Here is a 24,992-nt window from a genome sequence, read left to right as displayed (position 1 = left end):
ACATCTTCCTGAACTCCCTCTCTCTTCAATCCATTCCCATCTTCTTAATATGTTTCCTCAATTTATCCACATCTTCCTGAACTTTATCCTCAACCTATCCACATATTCCTGAACTCCCTCTCTCTTCAGTCCATTTCTTATCTTCCTAAACTCCCGCTCTTTGATCCATTCCGATTTTCCTGAACTGTCTCCTCAATCTATCCACATCTTCCTAAACTCCCTGTCTTTAATCCATTTCCATCTTCTTAAACTTTTTCCTCAATCCATCTACATCTTCCTGAACTTTCTCCTCAATCAATTCCCATTGCACCAAACTCTAACCCTGTCTTTCTGAACTCTCCTCCATCCATTACCATATTCCTGACCTTTCTCTCTTCAATCTATTTGCATCTTCCTGAACTCAATCTATTTCCCATACATTCTCTCTTTGCAGTCCGTCCCCATCTTTCTGAATACTCTGAATCATTTTAGTCATGCACTCTTTCCTGTGGATTGTTTATCTAGACCATATATTTATTATATATATGTTCTGTATACTCTTATGTTATAGCTGAAATATAAAGAACTCTACGAACACGCGAAGGCCAAATCTTACACATTGGGTCCAGACAATGTCAACTTTGAGAACATTAGGAAAGTGAATAAAGTCCTTAATGAGGTAAGATATAGAGGTGAAACCTGCGGAAATCATTACATTAATTTTATAAAAGAGAAACATTAAAATGTAATTTTACCATTTGTCAAGTGTAAGGCTGAAAATAAATGCTGATTTGATCACAACTGTATTATGCTTGTTTCTAGTGTACATAATACAAAACATGCTTTTAGGTTTCTTAAACTTTTCTGGCTGCTTATTTTCTGCGTATATTTTTTTCAGTTTGAACCAGTAATATTTATAATGTTATTTCAGACGGTTAAGCTTCAGAAAAGCTAAATTGAAAACTTTGCCTTGACATGTTTTCTTCTTATATTGATGGGCGTAAGTCTAGAGGTAGAATAATACCCTTCTACATTAAAAAAAATTTATATTATTACTCTATAAAACATAAGCAGGTATATTTACATTTTTAAAATCTTTTTCTTAACGAGACTTAATTTTATTATTTCAGAGACTCTATCGCCAGTTGTATCACAAACAGAAGGACAAAATCCACACCACACCAGATACTCCTGAAATTCGCCAAGTCAAGGCCACTCAGGAAGCCATCAGTGATGTAAGTTTAAAGCATTTTCAGTTTTATAGGCTCTTGTCAATAACTGTCCAGCCAATCATTGTTTATTCTGTTACTTTGTGTTTCAGTTGGTCTACAAATCCGACTACCACAAACTACAAGGGCATTTGATCTCCATGCCATTTACCCCTCAAACCATCCATTGCCGCTATGTTGGAGAAATAACCAGTGATGTAAGTATCTGTACCGTAAAAATGATGTATGTATGTGGCTGTCTATCAGTGGTGGCTGGTGAAGTTTTAAGATGGTTGGGTGCCCAACTCCCCCCCCAGACTTTTACTCCTCCTATTACAGTACAGATATACTCATACAATACAGAGAACTGGGCTTAATACAGAGATGTTCATACAATAAAACAAGCTGCGCACAACATAAATATATCTATAAAATACTTAGAGCTGAGTGTAATACAGAGATAACCATACCACAAACAGAGCAGAGAAAAAATAGAGATATGATACACAGAGCTGGGCACAATACAAAGATTCCTACACAGTTCACAGAGCTGCGTGAACTACAGATATCCATACAACAGGTAAAATCCTGGGAATAACACACAGAGCTTTATATTAATCTGTAAAAGGCTAACGTCGATAATGTTTTTTCGTTTTGCTTCTATCAGAATAAATACAAGGAAGACTTACAATGGCTGAAGGGCTTAGGATGTTTCCTGTACGACACCCCGGATATGGTGCGCGCTCGGGACTTGCGCAAACTTTGGGTAGGTTGATTATTTTTTAACAAATCTATTTTCCATGTTCTTTGTTTTAACAGTAGAATGAATATTGATCCATAATATGATTTAACAGTATTGGATTTAAACGGAATTCTCAATAATAATATTAATATTAGATAAACTAACGTCAATCACATAAAAGCTGTTGAAATGTTTAAATATCAAAGTCGTGGAAACTGAATAGGCAACATTTAGACCAAATTAGCTAAACTAAGAAAATAGTCAAACACAGGCATAACCCCAACTTGGCTTTTTTGGTCTCAACTCTAATTTATAAAATTCAATTAGTAAACAAACCCACGAGTGTTGGAATGCATACAGGGATCAGCCATTTGTAAGAAATGCTGATTGTCTTCTGGAAATGGGTCCAGTATGAAAATAAACCAGGTTTGCTTATTTTGAATACATTTTAAAAAGGATGTTATATGCTCATTGCTTATTACACCTCATATTATTATTCAGTTTCTAGTTAACTTTTACTGTGATTTACTGTGACGTTAATGGTCCATATAGTGTAAGAATAATAAATACATTATTAATCTCTTTTTCTAGTCTCACTACCTGTACACTACCCCTGCCAAGAAGATGTTGGATAAATACAGTGTGGTTTTGGATACTCCTGAGTACAGAACAGTCCAGGAGTTAAAGACACATCTGAGTCAGGTAAGTCAATGTTTATGTTTTAATACACACGTTTGTACATCAAAAGTTTGTAATTATTAGAATGACATTTTCCAGGAACATGAAATTAGGTATAATTTAGCAAAATGGTTAATAAACCATGTTGAGCAATTATATCTTTCCATATCTGTACAAAAAAAATATTACTTTTTTTTAGGAAAAACACAGCTTTTAGACTGGAGTCCTCTGAGGACACGAAAATAACATATTTTAAATTATTAATGCTGTACGGTGGTCGGGATTAATTCTGTTGACTATAATTCCCATGATGCTAGCCAAGCATTTTATTTAATGTTGTTCAGAGCAGCTAAGCATCTGAGATTGTTTGTCAGTAGATACAAATTACATATTTAGAACACCTGTACAGTAGGACTTAAAATAAAATCCAAAAGAAGTAGTATCTACATCTAGTATAATCTACATTCATATATAGTCCACCCAATTTCCTATGCCTAACACACATTTCCACGAACTAACTGTTTTCCAATTCTTCACCAGTTTCCCATGCTCGCCCACTTTTCGATTTTGTAAATATCCTGTCTAGTTACATAGTTACATATCCCACCTTCAATGTTGTTTAAGAGATGTGGAAGGAGCTGTCTAGCCATGATGCCTATATGGGTACCAGGGATCAAGAATCAGGCATCCCTAGTGATATTGGGAAATAATTAACATGTGCATCCTGTGCTTTCAGTTTGTGTACAGAGCCGAAGGTAATAAGCAAAAGTCAATCTACACAAGTGTTCTCAACACTCCAGACTTTGTCAGAGCCAAGAAAGGACAAGAGATACAGAGTCAGGTGAGTCAATAAAAAATGCCTACAACACCATTATCTATCTATCTATCCATCTATGTATCTACATATTATCTATCTATCTATCTATCTATCTACCTATTATCTATCTATCTATCTATCTATCTATCTATCTACCCATTATCTATCTATCTATCTATCTATCTGTCATCATAATAAATACAGTTTATTCCATTTTCTTTAGTACCTGTATGGTGAGGTTGCCTCTAAACTGAGACCAATTCATCACGCTGATGGACAGACTCAAAGCCTCAAACTTGCTAAGCATGTGAAGGAACTTGTCAGTGAGGTGAGAGTAACATTAAACAGTCTATATGTGTTTAGATTTTGAGCATCTGACTGTTATAATAGATGTATGAGTGTAGTGATATCTAATAATATATCACCATGGAAACAGCTTTGTAGGTACTGTGCTTGAAGCATATGGACAGTGGCAGATGTACATGTACAGTGCTAGATATATGGCTGAAGTTCTAGATCTATGGCTGTAGTGTTAGATATATGGCTGTAGTTCTAGATCTATGGCTGTAGTGTTAGACATATGGCTGTCGTTCTAGATCTATGGCTGTAGTGTTAGATATATGGCTGTAGTTCTAGATCTATGGTTGTAGTGCTACATATATGGCTGTAGTTCTAGATCTATGGCTGTGGCGTTGGATCTATGGCTGTAGTTCTAGATCTATGGCTGTAGTGCTAAATATATGGCTGTAGTTCTAGATCTATGGCTGTAGTGCTAAATATATGGCTGTAGTGCTAAATATGGCTGTAGTTCTAGATATATGGCTGCAGTGCTCAATGTATGCTGGGGTAACACTAGATGAATGGCCGAAGTTCTCTATAAATACCTGTAGTGCTTGAGATTGAGTGCACGTTGAGGGATGTCATATGATGCTTAAAAAATGTATTGCATGGTGTGACTGACACTGTATAGAGCCAGCACAGCACTGGGGCATGCTTGCTCTGGACTGTACAATATTAGTGGGAGTTCGAGGTAAAATCTTGTCACTCTTTCCTGTAGTTTTGCCTCTTTTCTTCTAATACTGTTTAAGCAATAGGCTAAATTAAGGATAAGTTGCCACCTGGGAAGGTAAGTTCCCAAATCTCCAGCACATGTATGGTCTGGTGGTGCTCTAAGGTTAAAAAAAACCCTAATACTAATTCTAACCATACCCCTAACTTTCCAAAATCATGTAATATAAAAAAATACATAAAGCTGACATGTATTAAGGGAAAGCTGTGCCATATTGTGTTCTTGAGAAAGACATAAACCACTAAACCTTTTGTATTGTGTTTTATGAGGATTTTCTCTCAAACTTCTCTATGGTATTATCTTCCATTATTACGTGCTTTATTTTTATGTATCTTCTCTCGCTCTCTCTCTCTCTCTCGCTCTCTATCTCAATAATTGTTGAATGGAAGAACTCTAGCAGGAAAATATCTGCCCAATGAATATCGTCTATATAACTACAAATATTTTCTTGTTAACACTGCTGCATCTTTGTCTTAGATATATACATTGCCATAAATTAAATCTGTTCTTTTATTTTACAGAAAAAATACAAAGCACAGTATGAAAAACTGAAACACAAGCACACTTCTATTGCTGATACACCCATCATCCTACGGGCAAAGAAAGCATACCTAAATGCTAGTGATGTAAGTACCATATATTTTGTATACAACGTTTGGAGGCATGCTGTAGTGTAAAAAAAAACATACCCGTCAAATCTGTGATTTCCATATTCAGGATTTTGGCACAATCTATGTCCTTAGTTTTGAGTTTAAACTCCACAAAAAATGGGGTTGAGCACAATCTATATATTTAGATTATAATTGACACTTTAATGGCAGTCAATGAGCCATTCACCATGCCAATACAATTGCAATGTCACCATTTCGATACTTTTTAACATCAATCTTCACATTTTATGTTCAGTGAAAAAGCCCAGTAAACAGTCAAGCTTAAACGATCACAATCTGTCTCAAAATGTATTATCAAAAAAATAACAGAACCTTTGGACATTTTTCGATTCAGCATCAAAGAAGACTTGAGAAGCCAATGGAAAACACTTTTCAAACAATTATTCAATGCTCTGAAAATGTTCAAAGTGTTTGGACATGAGCAGAATAGACACCACAAACATCTTATCTGAGTCGGTCACACAGCCAAACTAATACAAACAATTCCTTCTTGATAAATTACAATAAAACTTAGCAAAATCGACAACACAACAAACAGACATACATTATACATAAAATGTCCTTTTTGAACAACTTAAAGAATCACATACATCATTTGGAACACAACAGGTTAATGACACACATCACCAATTATTACCATTACCACCACATTACCATTGCTAACCTTTCACGTTTACCATTCTAAATACATTTTTTGGTGGTAACCATGCAATCTATGCCTATTGACCTCAAGATTGCATGGTCAATGGTAACAAATAGTAGCATTAAGCATAATTTGAAATCAATAATGCTGTCTAACTTTGGAAGAATTACTGTGAAAAATACAAGTCCAGAATTTCTGGGTTGCCATCATGAAAACATTTGCACAGTAGGAGAGCAAAACGTACTGAGAACAGACAACAGCTCAAATAGCCCCTTCGGTGGGTCCCCGCACAGATTTCAAGCTGGTTTTAGCTCATCGTGTGCCATTACAAAAATAACCAGGGCCATTTGCATATCAGACTGGTCCCACCCATAAGGGCCCATTATCATAGTAGTGGTCGATGTGTTCTGGATTGAACCCCAGTGCTAGCCTGTGATGATGTGCAATATAGTAGTGGACAAACCATTGGCTGTCGAAATGAAAAGCAATATTTGCAGCCCTTGTCTCTCATATTGGCTGCAAAGGCAAAGTGGTTCAGTAAAGGGTGAACGGTTAGAAATTCAAAGTGAATTCAAAAGGAATTTCAAAATTGTAAAAAATAAATTTCAGTCAGCTATTTTCAGTTTGGCTATAATGGTCTAAAAATTTAATTTTCTTTGAATTCCTGACAATTCACCATATAGTGAAAAAAAAACGTCAGTAATAAAGATATGAAAAGACACAGATTTGTATTTTGCCTCTACAGAAACTACATTTTAGTGATTCAGACCATGTCATGATTAGAGATTGTCTTAAGTTACCATTAACTTTCTATTACATACTGATGTTGCAGTATAAAATATTTTCTTTCTTTAGCTGAGGTATAAAGAAACCTTTGAGAATGCCAAGGGCAAATACCATACCGTGAAGGATGCTCTGGATATTGTATATCATCGCAAGGTCACCGATGACATCAGTGCTGTGAGTGTCCAGTGTATTTACTATTTCAGATCTGCAATCCATAAACATTTCTATGAGTGGCTTTTTAATTATGAAATGTTTTATTTTGCTTATTTTCAGGTTAAATATAAAGAAAAATATGTCAGCGAACTGGGTAATTGGAGATCAATTCCAGACCGTCCCGAGTACTACCATCACCGCGCAGTCACGGATTCAGTTAGCGACGTATGTTTACTGTCATCTTTCTCATTTCTAGAGCATTATCATTTATCTATCTAGCACTGACAATTTACACAGTCCTACAGAGACAATCTGAAACAGCGTAATGAGGCACCATGTCATCTTGGAGGCTTCTAAGTGCCACTTTTCCCACCCAGCAAACATGTCCTACCATCTTTATGGTCAACAGCAAGAACAGAGATGTGTGAAAGTTTGAAGTTAACGCGCATCAGGTTTTTTTTTTGTAACTTGTTTTAGAGGAATTGGTGGTCTATTCAGTGGAGGAAATATTTTTTTCTGATAATAGAATCCAATCTAAGTTAGAAGACCATGAAAGGATTTAAAAGTCGCACATTAACTGAGAACATGATAGAGACTAGTTTTAAGTCAAAAACAGACCTGACAGAAATGAATCTTCATCTAGACTGAGTTAGACACTTTATCCATCATGTCTATTTTGGCCTATGTTGTTCAAGTCAGTTGTCAGTTCTCCACAAGTTACTATTTCTTGAAAAAAAATAAAAATTTTGTGTGAAATGGTGGGAGTCTATACTACATATCACGCTGGCAATGGCAACATCATACGCAATCTAACGGTTATCTAAAATGAGGAAAGTCAGGCCAGAAAATATATTTTTCTGTAGGAGAGTCTTGCTTCTGATTCAACCAAAATATTATGTTTCCTGACATATTTGTCTTCTTTTTTTCTTTTTTTTTTTACAGTCCAAGTACAAAGAAGACTTGACATGGCTGAAGGGAATTGGCTGTTATGCATGGGATACCCCAGACTTTACTCTTGCGGAGCAGAACAAATCACTGTACAGTAATGTAAGCTAGTGCAAGAAAATATAAAACAATATGGGTAAATGGATCAGATTCTACAGATATTTTTTTTAAAGGCCTCGATGCTTTTTTGCATAAACGGAATATTTAAGGATATTATGGATGTGTATGTAAACATAGTCTGTTGATCCAAGGCGAAATCTGATTGGCATTATGGAGTGAATAAGGAATTTGTTCCCTGTTTTTGCATATTTGGAAATGACTACAATTGGGTTTTTTCCCTTCTTTTGAATCAATATCATAAAATAATGGGTTTCAAGGTTCAATTTGATGGACTTTATAGTCTTTATTTTCAACCTAGACAACTATGTAACATGTAATTGTCCTGTAATTGGTTCCAGAATATTCCCACCTGTGATCACTCATCTGTGCTTGTTAATTTTCTTCATGTAAATTCTCACCAGCAAACTGGCTTTGCTTCTTAAAGCGGCACTGTCACCCGCTTTAAAATTACATAATGATTTACCAGTCACTTAAATTTATGCTCTGGGGCTTGTTTAATTTCCAAGGGACTAGGTTAGTTTAGTATGGGGATTGGGGTAACTTGCTCTTAAGTACCCTTATCTTCCAATCTTCTAATCTAAGGCAACATTTCCTTAGAATGATATCTACCATCCGGCAACTCTCTAGTTATTTGAATAAACGGTGGTGCTGATGGTGAAGGACATAATGGTAGAGATAGAATGATTTAATTCTATGGCTAATTCTATAGTTTTTCTATGGCTAATTCTTCAGCCAAGTTATTTGATGTTCTAGTACCCACAGTGAGTAAGGACTAACTATTTTTCATTCTCTTACATGCAGTACAAATACAAAGAGTTTTCTCAGAAGACAAAGTCTATCTTCAAATACACAGCCGATACTCCTCTGTTTAATCATTTCAAGTATGCCACTCAATTGCAGAACGAGGTAAGGTATCCACTTAAATATAAGAGAGACACGATTCTCCATGATTGACAAATCTTATATGACTGTAAGGTAACCTACTGCAGACCATTACCTACAACCCATTTTAGAAATTCAATTTTTACGATTCTTAATCCAGAGTTTTCCAGAAGAAGATCAGAGCATCGGATCTTGACTTCTGGACTTCCCCGATATAGTATATTATTGATTCGAAATGGCTTCTGCTGTCTTGTAATCACTGGACGTTATGAAAAGGGTTAAATATTGCCCTCATTTTCATTTTCAGCCTTAAATAGCAGCCCAGTAAGTAAGTAAAGCCCTAATAGGAACCTAGTACTTGGCAACCACCAGTTCCCAAAGACTGACTTATGTGCTCTCAATAGATGACAAGACACTCAAGACAAATGTATGAAATAATCTTGTCTGGGTCAGAATCACATTTCCATTTTAGGCATGAGAGGATCGGTCAGCAAATGACTGTGTCGGAAAGAAAGCATGGCATCAGACTGGAACAAGTGTGTTCCTGTTTTTTCTGTAGTTATTCCACTAGCAATTATGATGAAATGTATCAATTAATTGTATTAAAGAATAAATGTATACCTAATCCAACCCGCATATACATCACGTAACCTTTATACTTTTGTTTTTAAAGACTAACTTAATTTATATATTATCTTTACAGTGTCTCTTGTTTATCTTCGCTTGTGTCACTTATAAAATGTGTTGTTGTTTTTTTATCCCCATTAGTTGTATTTGTTTTTGTTTCATCAAGTACACAGGTAGTTTTTAATGATTTCCAATATTGTATGAAATATATCATGATATTAAACTATCACCAATGTGCTATTCTGAGCAGAAATTATACAAAGCTGACTATGAGAAATGGAAAACACACTACAGCGTAGTAGTGGATGACCCTAGGCATCTTCTGGCTAAGAACGCAAGTGAACAGATTAGTCAGGTAACGGTGTTGCCTGACATCGAGATAAGGATTGGTGTTTCGTTTGCACACAGTGTCGTCAGGCAAAGATGTCTTCTGCTCAGATCTACTCATTTTGCCACTTAAATATCACCACGTATTTGAGTGAGCCATGACAAAATGACATTTACTACGGAATACTCTTGGCAAACCACGCTCTTTAAACCAGAAAAGAGAGGTTTTCAAGTTGGAGATAAGAACAAATTAACTCTGTGTGTAACTGTATTGAGCAAATAAGCAACAATTCAAAATTATATTCAGAATTGTATGCATCCCTATAGTAGTAGACACATTTTTGGATGAGTGGAGAAAAATATTGTGCCTTGGTTTGCCAGGGTATATCTTGGTATGTGTGGTTTCTCTGCCTATATCCCTTCACAAACGTGTCAAGGGATTTAGAGCTGTCTTTCTTGTCTTTTCTCAACTTTGTTGGTTTTTTGCATGCACAGAAAAAGTACAAATCTAATGCAAAAATGTTGCTGCAACATGGTTGTACTGAAATGCGGAGGCCAGATGTTCTTCAGGCCCTTTACAACACAAGCATGTGGAGCCAGGTAATCGAAGTTTTGTTATCCCATCAATGCTGCCTAAAACCACTACGTGCTCTTAGCTAGCAAACATACAATAACACAGAGGTATCAATTAATACTGTATCTGAGCAATCTGGAGAAATGTTGGGCTTGGAAGTCAGATGCAATTAACAATAAGGGTTCGTCATTAATACAAAATTATTGCTTATTAATTAATCGAATAAAAAAAAAGCTGTTAAAAATGTAGTTTTTTTATGATAATACCACTGTTGTTTCCTGACATACTTTCACGAGTTTAAACGAACACTAACTCATTAGGAATATAATAATGCTTTAGTGTCCCTGTACCTCCCCTGTAGGGAGATTCAGGTCCCACACCATTTTTGCAGTAAAAATTAAGAAAACTTAAGTTTTGCTAAGCTTGATGCTGGTTACTTCTCCACCTCCCACAATGTCATGGAGGAGGCTTGGCCTCGGTCACAAGAGTTTAACTCGTTGTGTGCCATGGAAGCGCCTCTTGTGGCATGTCAGTATGATGTAAACATTGCCGTTTCTACAAAAATTGCAGGTTTAAAAGAACAGGAACACTGCACCCAGACCACAGTAAATGCAGGATTTAGGTCTAAACTGCGAAATTGGAATAGCTGAGCTGAGGATTTTTTCTTTGTCCGTCCCCATCTAATTTGTCCTAGAAACTGTGATTCAGTCATCAACTTCACCGCAATTCACTGTTTATTAAATAAACCCTAAAAGGTTAATCTAGGTTTACCATGTGGGTCATTAAAGAGTATTGTGGCACTACCCATCCTAGAATGCTGTAATATTTATTATGTTAGATAATTATTTTAGAGAACCAAACAAGCCAAATTGGGAACAATAAATGAATTAGAGTTTTATCCTTGAAATTACGATTCATTTTTCACATCACTTTAATTCGCTGTTTAGTAAACAAATCCCAAAAGGTCTAAGCCGGAGGTATCCATCAGCACATTTACCCTATGACACGTTTTTGTCATTCCATCCATCCATTCAAGAAAGCTCTAGCCATTGTTAAATTGTACCATTATCTTAGCAGTGTTTATCCTGTTATATTATATTATTCATAAAGCTAACAGGGCCATCTTTTGGTTAACTTGGGAAGGCATTGGTTAAGCAGATACAGTCAGAAGGAAGTCATTTCCAGGCCCAATGGTAACAATATAATGAATCATATTATCTCAATCTGAGAGCCCCGGTGTTTTCATCAAACAAGTATTGGCTCTTGTGTAGCAGAAATCTCAGATTAATGCTGCCCATTCTCACGGCCTGGGAAGTGTAATTGTGTCACTAAAGAGATCTAACGTGGGTGGGTTGAGACTGCAAGACTACAATGAAGTAATCAATCTACAGTCAAAAGGAGAAGAAAAAGGTATTGTTACAGATAAACGTCTGTCGTTAGACGCTATGGCAGTCATTCATTTTATTTCATTAAACACCGTGTTCCACAGTTAGCAGACAGACCTCGAGGCAATGCATGACTTATCAAAATCTATAACTTTTGCATGCTGACTCTGTGTCTTCCGATGTGATCTTTCTCTCTTGTCTTATATGTGTTGAACTTTGTGTGTTTTTTGTAGTATGTCTTATGAATGTGTTTTTATAAACGTGTATTAAATCTCAGCATGCATTTAAATGATTTTCTTGAAAAACATATCAAGAATTTGATCATGTCCCTCTGCAGCAAATAGTAAAAAAACGAAAAAAAGGAAACATATACTGTTACTGACATACTTTATTATTATTATTATTATTATTATGATATTTATAGAGCGCCGTCAAATTCCACAGCGCTTTACAATGAGTGGACGAACAGATGTTTATTCTTCACATATTTTAAATATCATATATTAAAATTTCCAATAACACATAGTATAGTATTCATTTACATTAAACATACACTATCACATTGTATACACATTTCACGAAGTAGAACAGTGCATTCTACACCCTAACACTTGCATTGCTTTCTGGATGCATAGGACTAACTCTGTGGTTCTCTTATTAGTGGAAGTACAAGCACAACTATGAAAAACTGAAGGACAAGTACACGTCTATTTTGGATACTCCTGAAAATCAGCGAGCACATAAAGCAAGCAAGCAAATTAGTGATGTGAGTATCTTTCACCTCCGAATACCATTTAATTCATTCCAGAATTATAAACCATTGACTTTACGTTGCAACATTCTATTATCAAAGGAACCTCTTCCAAAATGGAATGTTCCACTCTTTACAGAGAAGCATGTCTAGAAATAACTGCCATTGCTAAATTGTCAGGGCATTCCATGCTGTCATAAGGTCTATATACTAAACTAAAATTTTACTATTTTACTTCACAGAATGTTTACAAAATGGAACATAATAAAAGCAAGGCCAAGGGATACACATCTATTCACGACACTCCCATGTTACTGCACGTGCGCAAAGTCAGCGACAAAATCAGCGATGTAAGTACTGAGCAATATACTTCCTGACGGAGAAGTCTAATCATAGATTTGCCAGACACATTCAGATTTCAACATGACCCTTACGTACATTTTAAGTAATGCTTCAATAACATGTTAATACAAATTTTCTAGAACTTTTATTGTAAAGTTATTTTTAAAAAATTGAGTACGGCTATTTTGAAATCGCAAGTTGGTACCGCTAAGTGCCAGAATCTCCTTTGCTCTAATAAAAACATTTTTGGTAACACGTTTCTGTAATACCTGAAGAGTCCGCAGTTTTGCGGGTTAACCAGAAATGAATCAATAAAATTTGTGGATATTGTACTTTTTGGACAAAGGGAGATATAGAAATTCCTCCGCACAGGAGGCTCAAGATAACTCTGTTGTTTTTTTCTAGTTGTTTACGTGTTTAATGAGTGTTTCATTGTTAGGACACCGGCAGTTACTGTCAATACAGAACATTATCAAATTTTTTTTATTTTTTTTTGACAATACAAACATTTCTGTTAATTGGTATTTACCTATGTTTTATTATAGCTGAACTCCAATATCTTGCCATCTATTATAATAATCCATCTTAACATTGAATAAAAGAACTCTTAGTACATTTTTTATAGTATTCTACAATGAAGCTTTTTTTTGTTTTACAGCTGAAGTACAAAGAATTGTATGAGAAGAGCAGGGGACATTGTACAATGGGTACGGATGCTGTGCAAATCAAGACGGCAAAGGAAGCATACAAATCAATCAGCAATGTGAGTTGCCATCAGCACAGACAAATGTTCTTTTTATTTGATACCTGTAATAGCTCACTTTATGTAACACACAGCAACCCCTATCTTTTAATTTTAAAAGAATTTATTGGTATTTTTAGATAAATATAAAGTACAAAACAGGTACAACATTCATCCCACAGTACAGTACAATGTTTATATAGATAGGGATATAGAAGCATATACTCCATATTACCTTCGTATTATACAATAAAAGACCTTTATGTAATTTGTCTATTCCCCCTCGGATACTTCCATCATATAATCTTTTATGAAGAAAAAGAAAATAGTGCCGAAATTTCCTTCTACCTCACGCTGTCCCTGAAGCCAGCCCAGATCTGTCTTTAGAGACTATAGACAAATCCCAGTGCCCCTTATCAGCAGATAAAACATACACCAATCAGTACAGTACATTGTATGTAAAATTAGAGGTAGGGGAGCATATGCTCTATAATACAACATGTAACCCTTAATATGAACAATTGAGCAGTTTGTCTGCTCTCCATACAATTCTTCCACCGTATGCACTCTGCTGGGAGCAAGGGTATCGGAGTCAGAGTCTCCTTCCCTTTCTTTCCTTCACACGTACTGCCACTGTACACATTCATAAACAGACATACCAATAGTAAAGTTGACATTTCATTATTTGTGGGACATATAAAGATTTTTTGCCTATCCTGCTACTGCACATAAATCTGCCGCATTTAACTAAAGAGAAGAAATGTCTGCTGATACATGCTCTGATGGCATTTAAGGTAGCCATAGCAAGAAATTGGAAGAAAACTGCAATTGACTCTTGGCCACTCATTAAGGCGACTATTTTAATTCAATGCAAAATGGAAAGGGGTATAGCATTACACCTAAATATTAATATTCGCTTATTTGAGATATGGGATGAATGGATAAAGGTTCTTGAAAATTCAACCGATAGCTTACTCTGTGACTAATGGGATTTCTCAGAAAATGTGAAAATAACTACGAAGCAACCCCTATCTTAAAGAAATAACGAATCGCAGCCTTTAGAGCAATTATGACCAGTGTTAATTCTCTCAACAGCTGGACTACAAAAAGAAATATGAAAAGACCAAAGCCCAATGGCAATGGACTGTGGACAGACCTGATTTCATGCAAAATGCTAAGGCTTCTCTACAGCAGAGTGATGTAAGTAGCACACGGAGTAATGGGATGTATTATACAATACAATGCTTTATGGCAGAGTGATGTTAATAGCATATGTTCTATTGGTAAACAATAATGTGGAGTATCATACAATACAATACTCAATAGCAGACAGTATCAGTATTGTTTTGGGATTTTTTATGATTTTTTAAAAATTTATATCTTTTCATTTCTTTCAGTATGAGTACAAGTTGGACAGGGAATTCCTGAGAGGATGCAAGCTGTCCGTTACTGATGATAAAAATACTGTTCTTGCTCTGAGGAACGCAGAAATGAACAGTAATGTGAGTAATGGGAATTGTAGCTTAGTCGTTCTATGATCAGGGATGTTGCAAGGTGGTTGGGTAGTTCAGCTCTGCTGGTAACTCCTTCATTGTGTAGGAAATTGGGTCTAGAGTACAAACTCTGGTCTAGGAATGAACAGCAGGCACTTAGGGTCTGCAAAAGGAAAGTGCCTTTCTCCTATAATAGCCCTTCTCTTAAAAGACAGGGTGCTGGATATGAGTTCACAGAGCAGGTAAAGTTACAAATCTCCTGCTCCACTGCTAGGCCATCAAGTAGAGATTGGGTCAAAAGGTATCCAGAACCTAGTCTCAGTAGCAACCCCTGGGATTCTCAGTTATGTCACTGGCTCTAAATAATTTTTCAGAAAATATAAATGAGTTCAACCCTTAATTCCCATCAAATGACATGAATAAAGTGTGCTAAACAGACATACAGATAATAACCATCTGACCTTTATAGTGTGCCGTTGTGCAATCATGTACAGTCTGTAATTATTTGTTTCAACGCATACAATTAGTCATTTACTGCATTTACTATTTCCAGTAAATTACTATTCCAGGTATCTACTACCCTTTCTGGAAATCAGTATATTGGGCATGATAGCACCCAGTTTTCCCAACTACCGATCATGACCTCTGTCTTCTCAATCATATATGTCCATCATTCTATCTCACAGGAGTGTCAATGCATTTCTTTCAAGCAATCGAATGCTCTTGCTAGCAGTTCACTAAAGAGATTCATTTAATGATGTTGCTGGTTCTTTTACAGGTGAAATACAAGAAGAGATATGAGAAAGGAACCTACGTAGGAGAATTTGGAGTAGTTGCAGATACACCTCAGATAATTCACTCTAAATCTATGAATACTCTTGTATCTGAGGTAAGGAATACATACAGCAAGTTGGCTATGCTTGATATACCAATGATGGCTAACCTTACCAATGCAGATGTGTGCAAACTCCATTTTCCATAATGCTCAAAGCATTGTGGGAAATATGGTTAATAAGCATGAAAAGTGTCAATGCTAGCTTTCATTTCAATATACATTAAGCTTTTTAGAAAACACAACTAAAACACAAGATATGTAAGATGTCTTATTTTACTCATTCAGAATAAATACAAAGAAGAGGGCAAGAAGATGCTGCCACATGGTGCATACACCAAGCTCCCCGATACACGGGACACAACTCATGTCAAAGAAGTCACAAAGCTTGTCAGTGATGTAAGTACCAATGACTGTAATTATATACTGTAAATGAGTGCACCCACACTCAATGGTAAATGCTATGTAAAATGGATTTTTTTAATAACCAAACTCATTATTAAATGTGTGATGAGAAAAGGCTCCATTTAGTAAGGTTTATGGCATCTCAGCAAGGTTATTTAAAGAGTCTTAAGATGCCTAGAGTGTGAAAGATACCGAATCTCTTTTTTTCTGTTAGACGCAGTACAAAGAAAAGTTCAAGAAGGACAAAGGCAAATCAAACTACGCAAACATGCAAGAACCACCAGAGGTTAAACACGCCATGGACGTCGCCAAGGTTCAAAGCAACGTGAGTAATTGAATTATAAGCGTTGTCCATTGGAATTTGACTTTTTTGGAAACACTGTTGTGGCAGGGACATTTTGGAAGGGTTGACATTGACAGGAGTTGTGAAGGATGTTGTAACTATAGCTAACTTTTTATTGAGTGTTGGGTTTACCAGATATAATTTAAGCTTAGAGGCATTCTGTTTAGATGTATGGGACTGTAGGTTTTAAGGAAAGGGATATGTGTTAGTTATATAAGGATTAGAGTTTATAATTGAGAGAAAAGGGTTTGAGACATTAGTGTCAGGGTACCTGAAGTCTCTACCTCGGAGGAGGTTAGACTTTCCAGCGGCCGTCCTCTCAGGGGGGCTGATTCACCCAATCCTCCCAGCTCTCATAGCGTTCACACGCCGGCCGCGATAGCCCCGCTTCCTTTTATGACGCGGCGCTCAGGAGCCGACGTCATGACGGCAATCACATCCCGACCTGTCAATCTAGTTCTGAACAACGAATCAGGGCTCGGCAAGGGCGGAGTCATCAATTAAAGAACCAAGGTATAAAAGAGGGATGTGTGTAATGGTTCATTGCCCTGTCGTGGTTCTAGCTTGTCTGGTCCCTCAGTGCTCTTATTACTATTGTCTATTTGGTTTTGACTCGGCTTGTACTTTCGTTCCTGTTTATCTCTCGTGTCCTTTGACCTCGGCTCGTCTCTCGCTTACCTGTTCTCTCGTTCCCTCGACCTCGGCTTGTCTCTGACCATTCTTTGCTTTCTCCTTACGTTAGTCCGGCCATTCTAAGGTCCGGTATACGTACCTATCTCCTGTTTGTATTCTGCGTGTTGGATCCCTGTCCCGATCCTGACAATTAGGATCAGACTTAGACAAAATGATGGTACTGATAGGGTGACCCAAAACATTATACACAACTTTGTCTTTTATCCTCCACTACCCCTGACTAATCTCATACCCTTACAGTCTTGTCACTGTCACTGCTTTTTGAATGGGCATGATTAGATTTGTTTAAAATGTCATATGTGTTCAGAATTAGCAAATAATGTTCAGATTAGACAAAGCATCTTATTTACTTAGAAATATGGTGTAGTATTGACTGCAAGGACAATGAAAGAAACATGATACTAGGGTTTGCTGGGTTTAGCAGCCTTTCCCCCTAAAGGTGAGTCATTAATATTGTCCAAATAGGGCTTTAAACAGTAGCACTGAATGAGATGTGTTCCATTGGAAGACAGCAGCTTAAAGATGTTTTCAAGATATTCCATTGTATACATGAAATAGTGCAGTGCCAAAAATGTGACAACAATAGGGTAGTTATGGGAGTATTAGTCTTCAGTTACTGTAAACACTAAAGAGTTAAATTCACTGAGGTTCGTACTCAGGAGAAACAAGCTTTTTAATATGACCAAATTGAATTTTTTTACATTTGAAATATTTTAGGAAAATGTTAAAAAGTCTACAGCTTGTATTATATTATTTATTTAACTTTGTTTTTTATTTTTCTTCACGGTGTAGGTGGCATACAGAAAAGAAGCCAAAGCCCACCTTAATTATACCAGCATTGCTGACAGACCCGATATTCAGAAAGCAACCCAAGTGGCCAAGTTAGTCAGTAATGTGAGTACCCTTCATGTTGTACTCCTGCAGGCTAAAATACTGAGAGCTGCCTAAATGGGTTGGTACAAAACCAGGGGTACACCCTCTCTTGTTGGGTTACACCCTAATAATCCTTTGGCTATCAATCTCAACCTGCTTTATATAGAAAACATTCCATGCTGCTACCGCCGCACGCGAAAGTGATGGTTTCCTCAAAATACATAAATAATTGTATAATGTCTTTTCTAGATTCAATACAAAGCCAAAGCACGTGCGGAACAAGGACGTGGTATCTCCATAGTTGGACGTCCGGACATTGAATTGGCCCAGGAAGTGTCCAAGCTCACAAGCCAGGTAAGAGTAAAAATAGAGTAAAATATTGGTGCTGTAACCATGAACAGACAATATCAGATATAGTAACATTTTGCACTCCATCTATTGTACACTGCCAGATGTCGGGAGGTCAAATGTTTATCATTTGGGTGATTTATATTCTTACTCCTATTCTTATACTTACCCTTTGCCTTAAGTTATTTAGTGGCAAGATTGATATATAAATTATCTTTTTACTGAAATGCCTTCATATAAACGTGTTAAAAGCAATATTCCCAGCAGATTAATATTTACTCTCATCTAGCTAAAATGAATGTAGCTATAGTACATAGTTACATAGTTACATGAAAAGAGACACATGTCCATCAAGTCTATCTATTTCTTCCCTGGTCCAAGAGATGAATGGATACATTATGTGTACTTACCAATATGTACAACAAACATTGTGAGAAAACAGAATATTTCCCATGAGAATTTCCATAAACAGTGAAGTGCCATTAACTGTTTTTATGTTTCTGGTACAACTCTACTTAATTACTATAACTGCGAAGAATCTTTTCGAGAATTACAATGTTTCTGCTTAGTTTTAGTTGTTTAGTTTTCTGTTTATGATTTACCATGTTGTAGTTTCTCCAACACAGTACTTCTAATCATTGTAACTTGGATACAGCGGTTCCATTAATCCTTCTCTTAATCCCCGAGGCCAGTGTAACCATAGCATGCTTTTCTAACCTGACCATGATATTCTGCTGCACATTGTAGGCTGAGTACACCAAAGGAAAGATGTGGGGTCACGGAGCGGCATCCTATGACACTCCAATAATGAGAACACTTAAGAAAGCAAATGAGCTGACTAGTAATGTAAGATACATGTGGTTAGAATGTGGATGTGGGATCTCAATGGGGATTACCCACGATGCATCGTTTGCATATTGAGTTTATCAGCAAGATAATTGTATAGACGTTGACAAAAAGCTATTTTTCCTTTATTGCTCCTTATTATGTTCCACGTAACTGAGTATAAATTGAGTAATTTTTTACTCGTAGTTTATATTGGTTTTAAAAATAAAAACATTAATACATTTTTAAATTATATATTTTAAAAAGTTAACTTTTTTTACATTGTGATTCCAGCCCCCCCAAAAAATCAATTAAAAGCAGATTGCTATAAACGCATTGAGGAGTAAATAAACGTAAACAGGTGGCCTTACCTACCAGGGAAAATGTAATGAGTTCAGGGGGACATTACCTTACAGGGAAAATGAAATTAGGTTAGGTCTACCTTACCTTACAGGGAAAATAAAATGGGGTTGGGTGGACCTTACCTTACAGGGAAAATGGAATAAGATCTAGAGGACCTTACCTTGCAGGGAAAAAAATGGTGTCGGGTGGACCTTACCTTACAGGGAAAATGGAATGAGATCTAGAGGACCTTACCTTACAGGGAAAATAAAATTGGGTTGGGTGGACCTTACATTAAAGAGAAATGCAATGAGATCAGGACGAGGCTTACCTAGCATTAAAAATGTAAGAGGATTGAGAGAGGGGGCTTTCCTAACAGGGACACTGCAATGAGATTGGGGGGATCTTACCTAACAGGAAAAATGCAGTGAGAATCAGGGGGAGGTAGCTTATCCAAAGGGCAGATGCAATAAGATTGGGAAGACCTTACCTAACAGGGAAACTGCAACGATATTGGGGGGATCTTACCTAACACGAAAAGTGCAGTGAGATTGGGGCGTTGGGGGATGGATTATGCAAAGGGGAGATTAAATGAGATTGGGGGACCTTAACTAACAGTGAAATGCAACAAGATTAGAAAGGCCTTGCCTAAAGTTTAGCATCATGGGAGATGTAGTTTTGCAACATTTGGAAGACTGCCTGTTTACACTGCTTAAAGCACTGCGGAATATATTGGCGCTATATAAATAATAATAATTATATAACAAGATGATGTTAACATTCATTTTAAAACTGATGATAATGGAGTATGAGTGTTAAAGGAAAAAAAGCTTTTAAAAATACTCTTCCAATTTGCACATCATGTAAACCTGTTTTGAAAGGTTTATGATATCCTGCCTGTTCAGCATGTCTTATTGTGCACATATTCTGCATTCTGAAAGATGTTAAAGACATTTTATTGTCAACAGTGACAATGTGTGTATGTTTTTGGATTGTGGATTGTGTTGTACGTCTTGGGTGAGTTGATTGATCATAGTGAATGAATTCTGCTGGCAAAGCAGAGATGAAATACAAGAAGATAATATTATTGTCATCACAATACTCACGTGTCTGTACCCTACAATAATATTAATTATAATAATGTACGGTAAGTATAACAAAACAACCACATAAACATGAACACAACAGCATCTCTTCTGCTTATGCATTCTTTAAACTTTTTTGTCTCTTTATTCTTCATTCATTCACCTTTTCCATTTGTGTTGGAAAATTCTTAAACATTTTATGAAGAGAGATTATTTCATAGTCCTTTGGTCATGTCATTGAAGTAACCCATTCGATATAACATGTAGGACATTCAGGGTCCTATTAACATGATGGGGCACTTTGCATGAATATTTTTAGTGCCTTCGTTCTCTTTCTTTTAGAGCTCCTCTTTTTTTGTTTGTGGTCCATCCTCTACCAAAGTGGTACCTCTCCTGAGTTTAAAGGGTCTAGTGGTCTAGCAGTCGGAGCAGGAGCCTATGCAATCCAACTTGGCAATTCTCTCTCTTCCTTGCTCACCAAGCTGTTTTAGATGCAGGGAACAATAGGTGCCACATTGTATCTCCATACCATGTGTTTGTTCTAGAAAACACTAGAGGAAGTGCAGGGGATGACATTGCTTCTTCACCCCTGCTAGATCACAGCCTCTAGAACCAGGTTCCTTCAGCCTCTGTACGTGTTGACCCCCTGTTGGTATGCTATGAAATATACCTGGTGAATAACTAATTATACACGTTGAATGACTGAATTAACGAATATTCAGTGAAACATGTAGAAAGCATTGCATGTCAGATGGCCTATGGAAAAGATCAGCCAAGCAGATATCCAGATTTAACTGTATTCATTCCAAATATGATATTTCCAAGCTTGCTCTAATTTTACTGTTTGCCAGATATTTATACAAAATTGGTTTAACCTCATATTCCGCTTTATTCACTGAAGTGTGAATTTATCAGAAGTTCAAAGTAAATTTGGAGTGATCTTCAACATTTAGCTAAATTAGCTGAACTGGAAAACATCACAAAGTTTACGAGTTTTCCATTTCATCTATTTTGGCCCAAATTTAGAGATTCCCTTTGATTCTTTGACCATTCATGCTTATGTGAATACAATACACCTCAGTTGTAACATAGCTCTGCTGGTCTTCTCTTCTGCCCCATGTTTGCATTGTGAAAGAGTGCTTACATTTTTTACATTTATAGCTTTCCTTCAGACCCAAAATTAAGCTGCATTTTTTACTTTGGGCTGGGGAGGAGCTTTTGATTCCAAGGATTTCTTTTTTTTTTTTTTTTTTTTTTAATAAGAAAATGTTTTATTTAAGTTAATACTTTATCTGTTTTAGGTGAAATACAAGGAAAACTTTTCTAAAGATAAACGCAAAAGGCCACAGTATGATCTGAAGGAGGCCCAAATATACCAGACCTTCAAAGACGCCAATACTCTGGCCAGCGAGGTAGGCGGACACACACAGAACATGCGCGTAGCTAGCACATGGTCGTTAATTACAATATAACGGACCATTACCTAGGAATTATAGGTTTACTGGTTTATTAACATTTTAAAGTACCTGTGTTTCATGAAAATATACTCATGTGTTAATATGCTAGTTTATAGCTGTTTTATTTTTTGTTTGTTTTTTGTGTTATTTGTTTTAAAGTATTCTGAATGTTTGTTCCTTTACATGTTATATATAGTACATTTGCGCTTTTACAAAAACTATTATTTTGCTTTCCATACATAACTGTCTGTCTGTCTATCTATCTATCTATCGATCTATCTATCTATCTACCTATCTCTCTATCTCTCTATCTATTTATCTGTCTATCTATCATGCTAAAATGCAGTGCCTGTAATATTAATTTATTTATTATCCTTTGTCAATTGAGTTATCATAAAATTATTAATGTAATAAAAGATAAAGTAAGAGTAGGGCTGTGATCACTTTTTGTTTGGTTGTAATTTTGTTTTGTTTTTGTTTTAAATAAAGGTTAAATACAAGGCAGATCTGAAGAAGCTCCACAAACCAGTGACAGATATGGCAGAATCTCTAAACATGCAGCACATTACAAGCACCAGCAAGCTATCCAGTGACGTAAGTGCTGCATACATGGCTAATAATTTGCTAACTATTTTTTAACAGCTTCCATCTTTCTCTCTGTCTTCGGCATCAAATAGTAGTCACCCTTAACAAATTTACCCACTTATATACTTTCCAGCCTTCCTTGTAGTCTTAATATAGAAGTGTGTGTAGATTAAAAACATACATAAAAAAAGCTTTTTTGATAGAAATGCAATAGTATAACAAATTAAACAACTAAATAACAAATAAAAATATAATAATCTCAAAAGTAATTATCTAACATTCCAAGAAATCATTAACCTTCGTCCCTAACATATAACAACCATAATATGTAGTAATAATGTTTTTAAACATGCGTTTTAGTCTCATTTAATTTGTTTTACTTAACCCACAATATATATTTAACTAAGTAGCGTTTGTTTTATTTATTATATTTGAAAGTAATTTTAATGACTATGTTTAAACTGAAAAATAATCTAAAATATGTAACTCAAAAAAAATAAAAATAAATATGCAATATTTTAACTTTTTACTATTTATAATGATAAAGAATTATGGAACATTTCATAAATAGTAATTACTTAATGAATTACTCATGGCTGTTTATTCACTAAAAACTGAGCTGTAGTCAGTTGGTATACAATTTGCAAAATTTAGGCCACCTATAATGGTCTAAATTTTCTAACTTGTGCCTCGACTAACCACATCTCACCAGTTAGGGAATAAATCCCTTGATATCTAAAAGTGGACAGATAACCTGTTAGGCCGTATTTGAGGCAGTTTTTGACACTTTCCTTCAGTACCGGTACAAGAAGGAATATGAGAAGAATAAGGGTCACTACCAACTTATAACTGATAATCTTGAGCAAGTTCATGTAAAGGAGGCGACAGATCTTCAAAGCCAGGTAAGTTTAAAGCTCAGTTTTATCATGCTAAACTTCATCACGCTGTTCCATGCAAAACTAATCTCACGCCTAAAAATATAATTTGGCTTTTGGATTGAAGTTGCCAATAATCTTATAGCTGGGATTCATATGTAGTAGTAGATTTAACCTTTTGAGTGTTGTATTTGTGAGTCGTATGATGGGGGAGATGTATAAAAGTGTATGGCCCAGAAATGCAGAACCTGCAAAGTTCTAAAAATGTGTATGAACTTCAGTAAAATCCCACTGGCCTCCATGATGACCGTTTCATATTGTAGTACCTGGTCCTACTGCTGCGTTCTATACAATATCCTTCCACGAAGAAAATAGTAATACTTATAATTGTGTTAATCATCCCATTGATACAATCAGTATCTCAAATACATTGTTTCAAATATTTTGCAAAATTTGTTTTATCGAAAATCCTTGATGTATTGTTCTAGAGCAAGCCATCTCAATCCACTTTTGGTGGGCATTCAACAGTTCCATATCCTTGATTTGTTTTGAAATTCTGGATCATATGTACTGTAGTTTGATGGCCACTGTTCTAGAATGACAGTAAAATTAACACAAAAGCTACAAATAAAATGGCTGTTAATTTATTTTAAAGCATTAAACGTACATTTGCAGTTACCATGTTAGCAAGCAGATAAAATATTTTAAAACCATGTTGATGGCTTTTCTGCTGAGGATATGATGAAGGGAGGGAACGCGAAGTGTAGATGTATCCATTTCTTCAATTTAACAGAACTGGACAAAGCAAAATACATTAGCTTAAATAATTCATGGATCAGTATTTGAGAGAACAACCAGCGTGTGGACTGGGGAATACAAATAAAAAATATCGTAAAGTCTGTATCTTTGCAATAACAAGAACTACAGAGCACTAATCAGAGGAGCTAGCCTTTCACTTGATTGCACTAGAAAACCACAAATGATCAATTTTCCTGTTGACGCTTGCATGTTTTAATTCAATCTGTCTATCTCAAGCTGCACAGTACTATCTCCAACTACAAATGCATGTCACAAACGAGATAGACAGACAGATAGACAGACAGACAGATACAGACAGATACAGACAGACAGACAGACAGATTAAAACCATATATATATTAACTATGAATTATAGATTTACCTGTCTATTAACATTTATTTATGTATTTATTTATTTCTGTGTGGTTATAGAAGTTTCCATTTCGATGTTCAACCATGATTAAATTAAATGTGATATTTGAAATTGCAGAAAATTAGCACAAAGTAAGGGTGGTCCAAGTTACAGACAGTGATCCTTGGAGTAATAGCTGCACGTGTCAAATTCACTAATACAAAATTTGAAAAATTATTAATTGA

At 35.9% G+C, this 24,992-nt stretch overlaps 2 protein-coding genes across 23 annotated transcripts in view; one reads left to right on the top strand and one right to left on the bottom strand.

Moving 5' to 3' along the window:
- Window positions 1-24,992, bottom strand: part of RIF1 (replication timing regulatory factor 1) — a 335,763-nt gene that overhangs the window by 245,288 nt on the left and 65,483 nt on the right. The gene's annotated exons all lie outside the window — the stretch shown is intronic.
- NEB (nebulin) overlaps window positions 1-24,992 on the top strand; it is a 140,209-nt gene that overhangs the window by 92,814 nt on the left and 22,403 nt on the right. For 21 of the 22 annotated variants that reach the window (XM_063429501.1, XM_063429516.1, XM_063429515.1 and 18 more), the window contains 27 exons: window positions 551-658; window positions 1,110-1,214; window positions 1,301-1,405; window positions 1,855-1,953; window positions 2,521-2,631; window positions 3,344-3,448; window positions 3,648-3,752; window positions 5,015-5,119; window positions 6,663-6,767; window positions 6,867-6,971; window positions 7,689-7,793; window positions 8,613-8,717; window positions 9,571-9,675; window positions 12,268-12,372; window positions 12,600-12,707; window positions 13,358-13,462; window positions 14,537-14,641; window positions 14,839-14,943; window positions 15,713-15,823; window positions 16,055-16,165; window positions 16,386-16,496; window positions 18,000-18,101; window positions 18,330-18,434; window positions 19,176-19,274; window positions 21,982-22,092; window positions 22,627-22,731; window positions 23,520-23,624. In XM_063429501.1, the coding sequence (XP_063285571.1) occupies window positions 551-658; window positions 1,110-1,214; window positions 1,301-1,405; window positions 1,855-1,953; window positions 2,521-2,631; window positions 3,344-3,448; window positions 3,648-3,752; window positions 5,015-5,119; window positions 6,663-6,767; window positions 6,867-6,971; window positions 7,689-7,793; window positions 8,613-8,717; window positions 9,571-9,675; window positions 12,268-12,372; window positions 12,600-12,707; window positions 13,358-13,462; window positions 14,537-14,641; window positions 14,839-14,943; window positions 15,713-15,823; window positions 16,055-16,165; window positions 16,386-16,496; window positions 18,000-18,101; window positions 18,330-18,434; window positions 19,176-19,274; window positions 21,982-22,092; window positions 22,627-22,731; window positions 23,520-23,624 (2,856 nt within the window). The remainder of the gene's footprint in view (window positions 1-550; window positions 659-1,109; window positions 1,215-1,300; window positions 1,406-1,854; window positions 1,954-2,520; window positions 2,632-3,343; window positions 3,449-3,647; window positions 3,753-5,014; window positions 5,120-6,662; window positions 6,768-6,866; window positions 6,972-7,688; window positions 7,794-8,612; window positions 8,718-9,570; window positions 9,676-12,267; window positions 12,373-12,599; window positions 12,708-13,357; window positions 13,463-14,536; window positions 14,642-14,838; window positions 14,944-15,712; window positions 15,824-16,054; window positions 16,166-16,385; window positions 16,497-17,999; window positions 18,102-18,329; window positions 18,435-19,175; window positions 19,275-21,981; window positions 22,093-22,626; window positions 22,732-23,519; window positions 23,625-24,992) is intronic. The other variant, XM_063429505.1, reaches the window with a different exon arrangement.

Source organism: Pelobates fuscus, chromosome 8 (assembly GCF_036172605.1).
Source record: "Pelobates fuscus isolate aPelFus1 chromosome 8, aPelFus1.pri, whole genome shotgun sequence".
Lineage (NCBI taxonomy): Eukaryota > Metazoa > Chordata > Amphibia > Anura > Pelobatidae > Pelobates > Pelobates fuscus.
The sequence above is the reverse complement of the archived record's forward strand: the minus strand, read 5'-3'. Positions and strand labels throughout refer to the sequence as shown.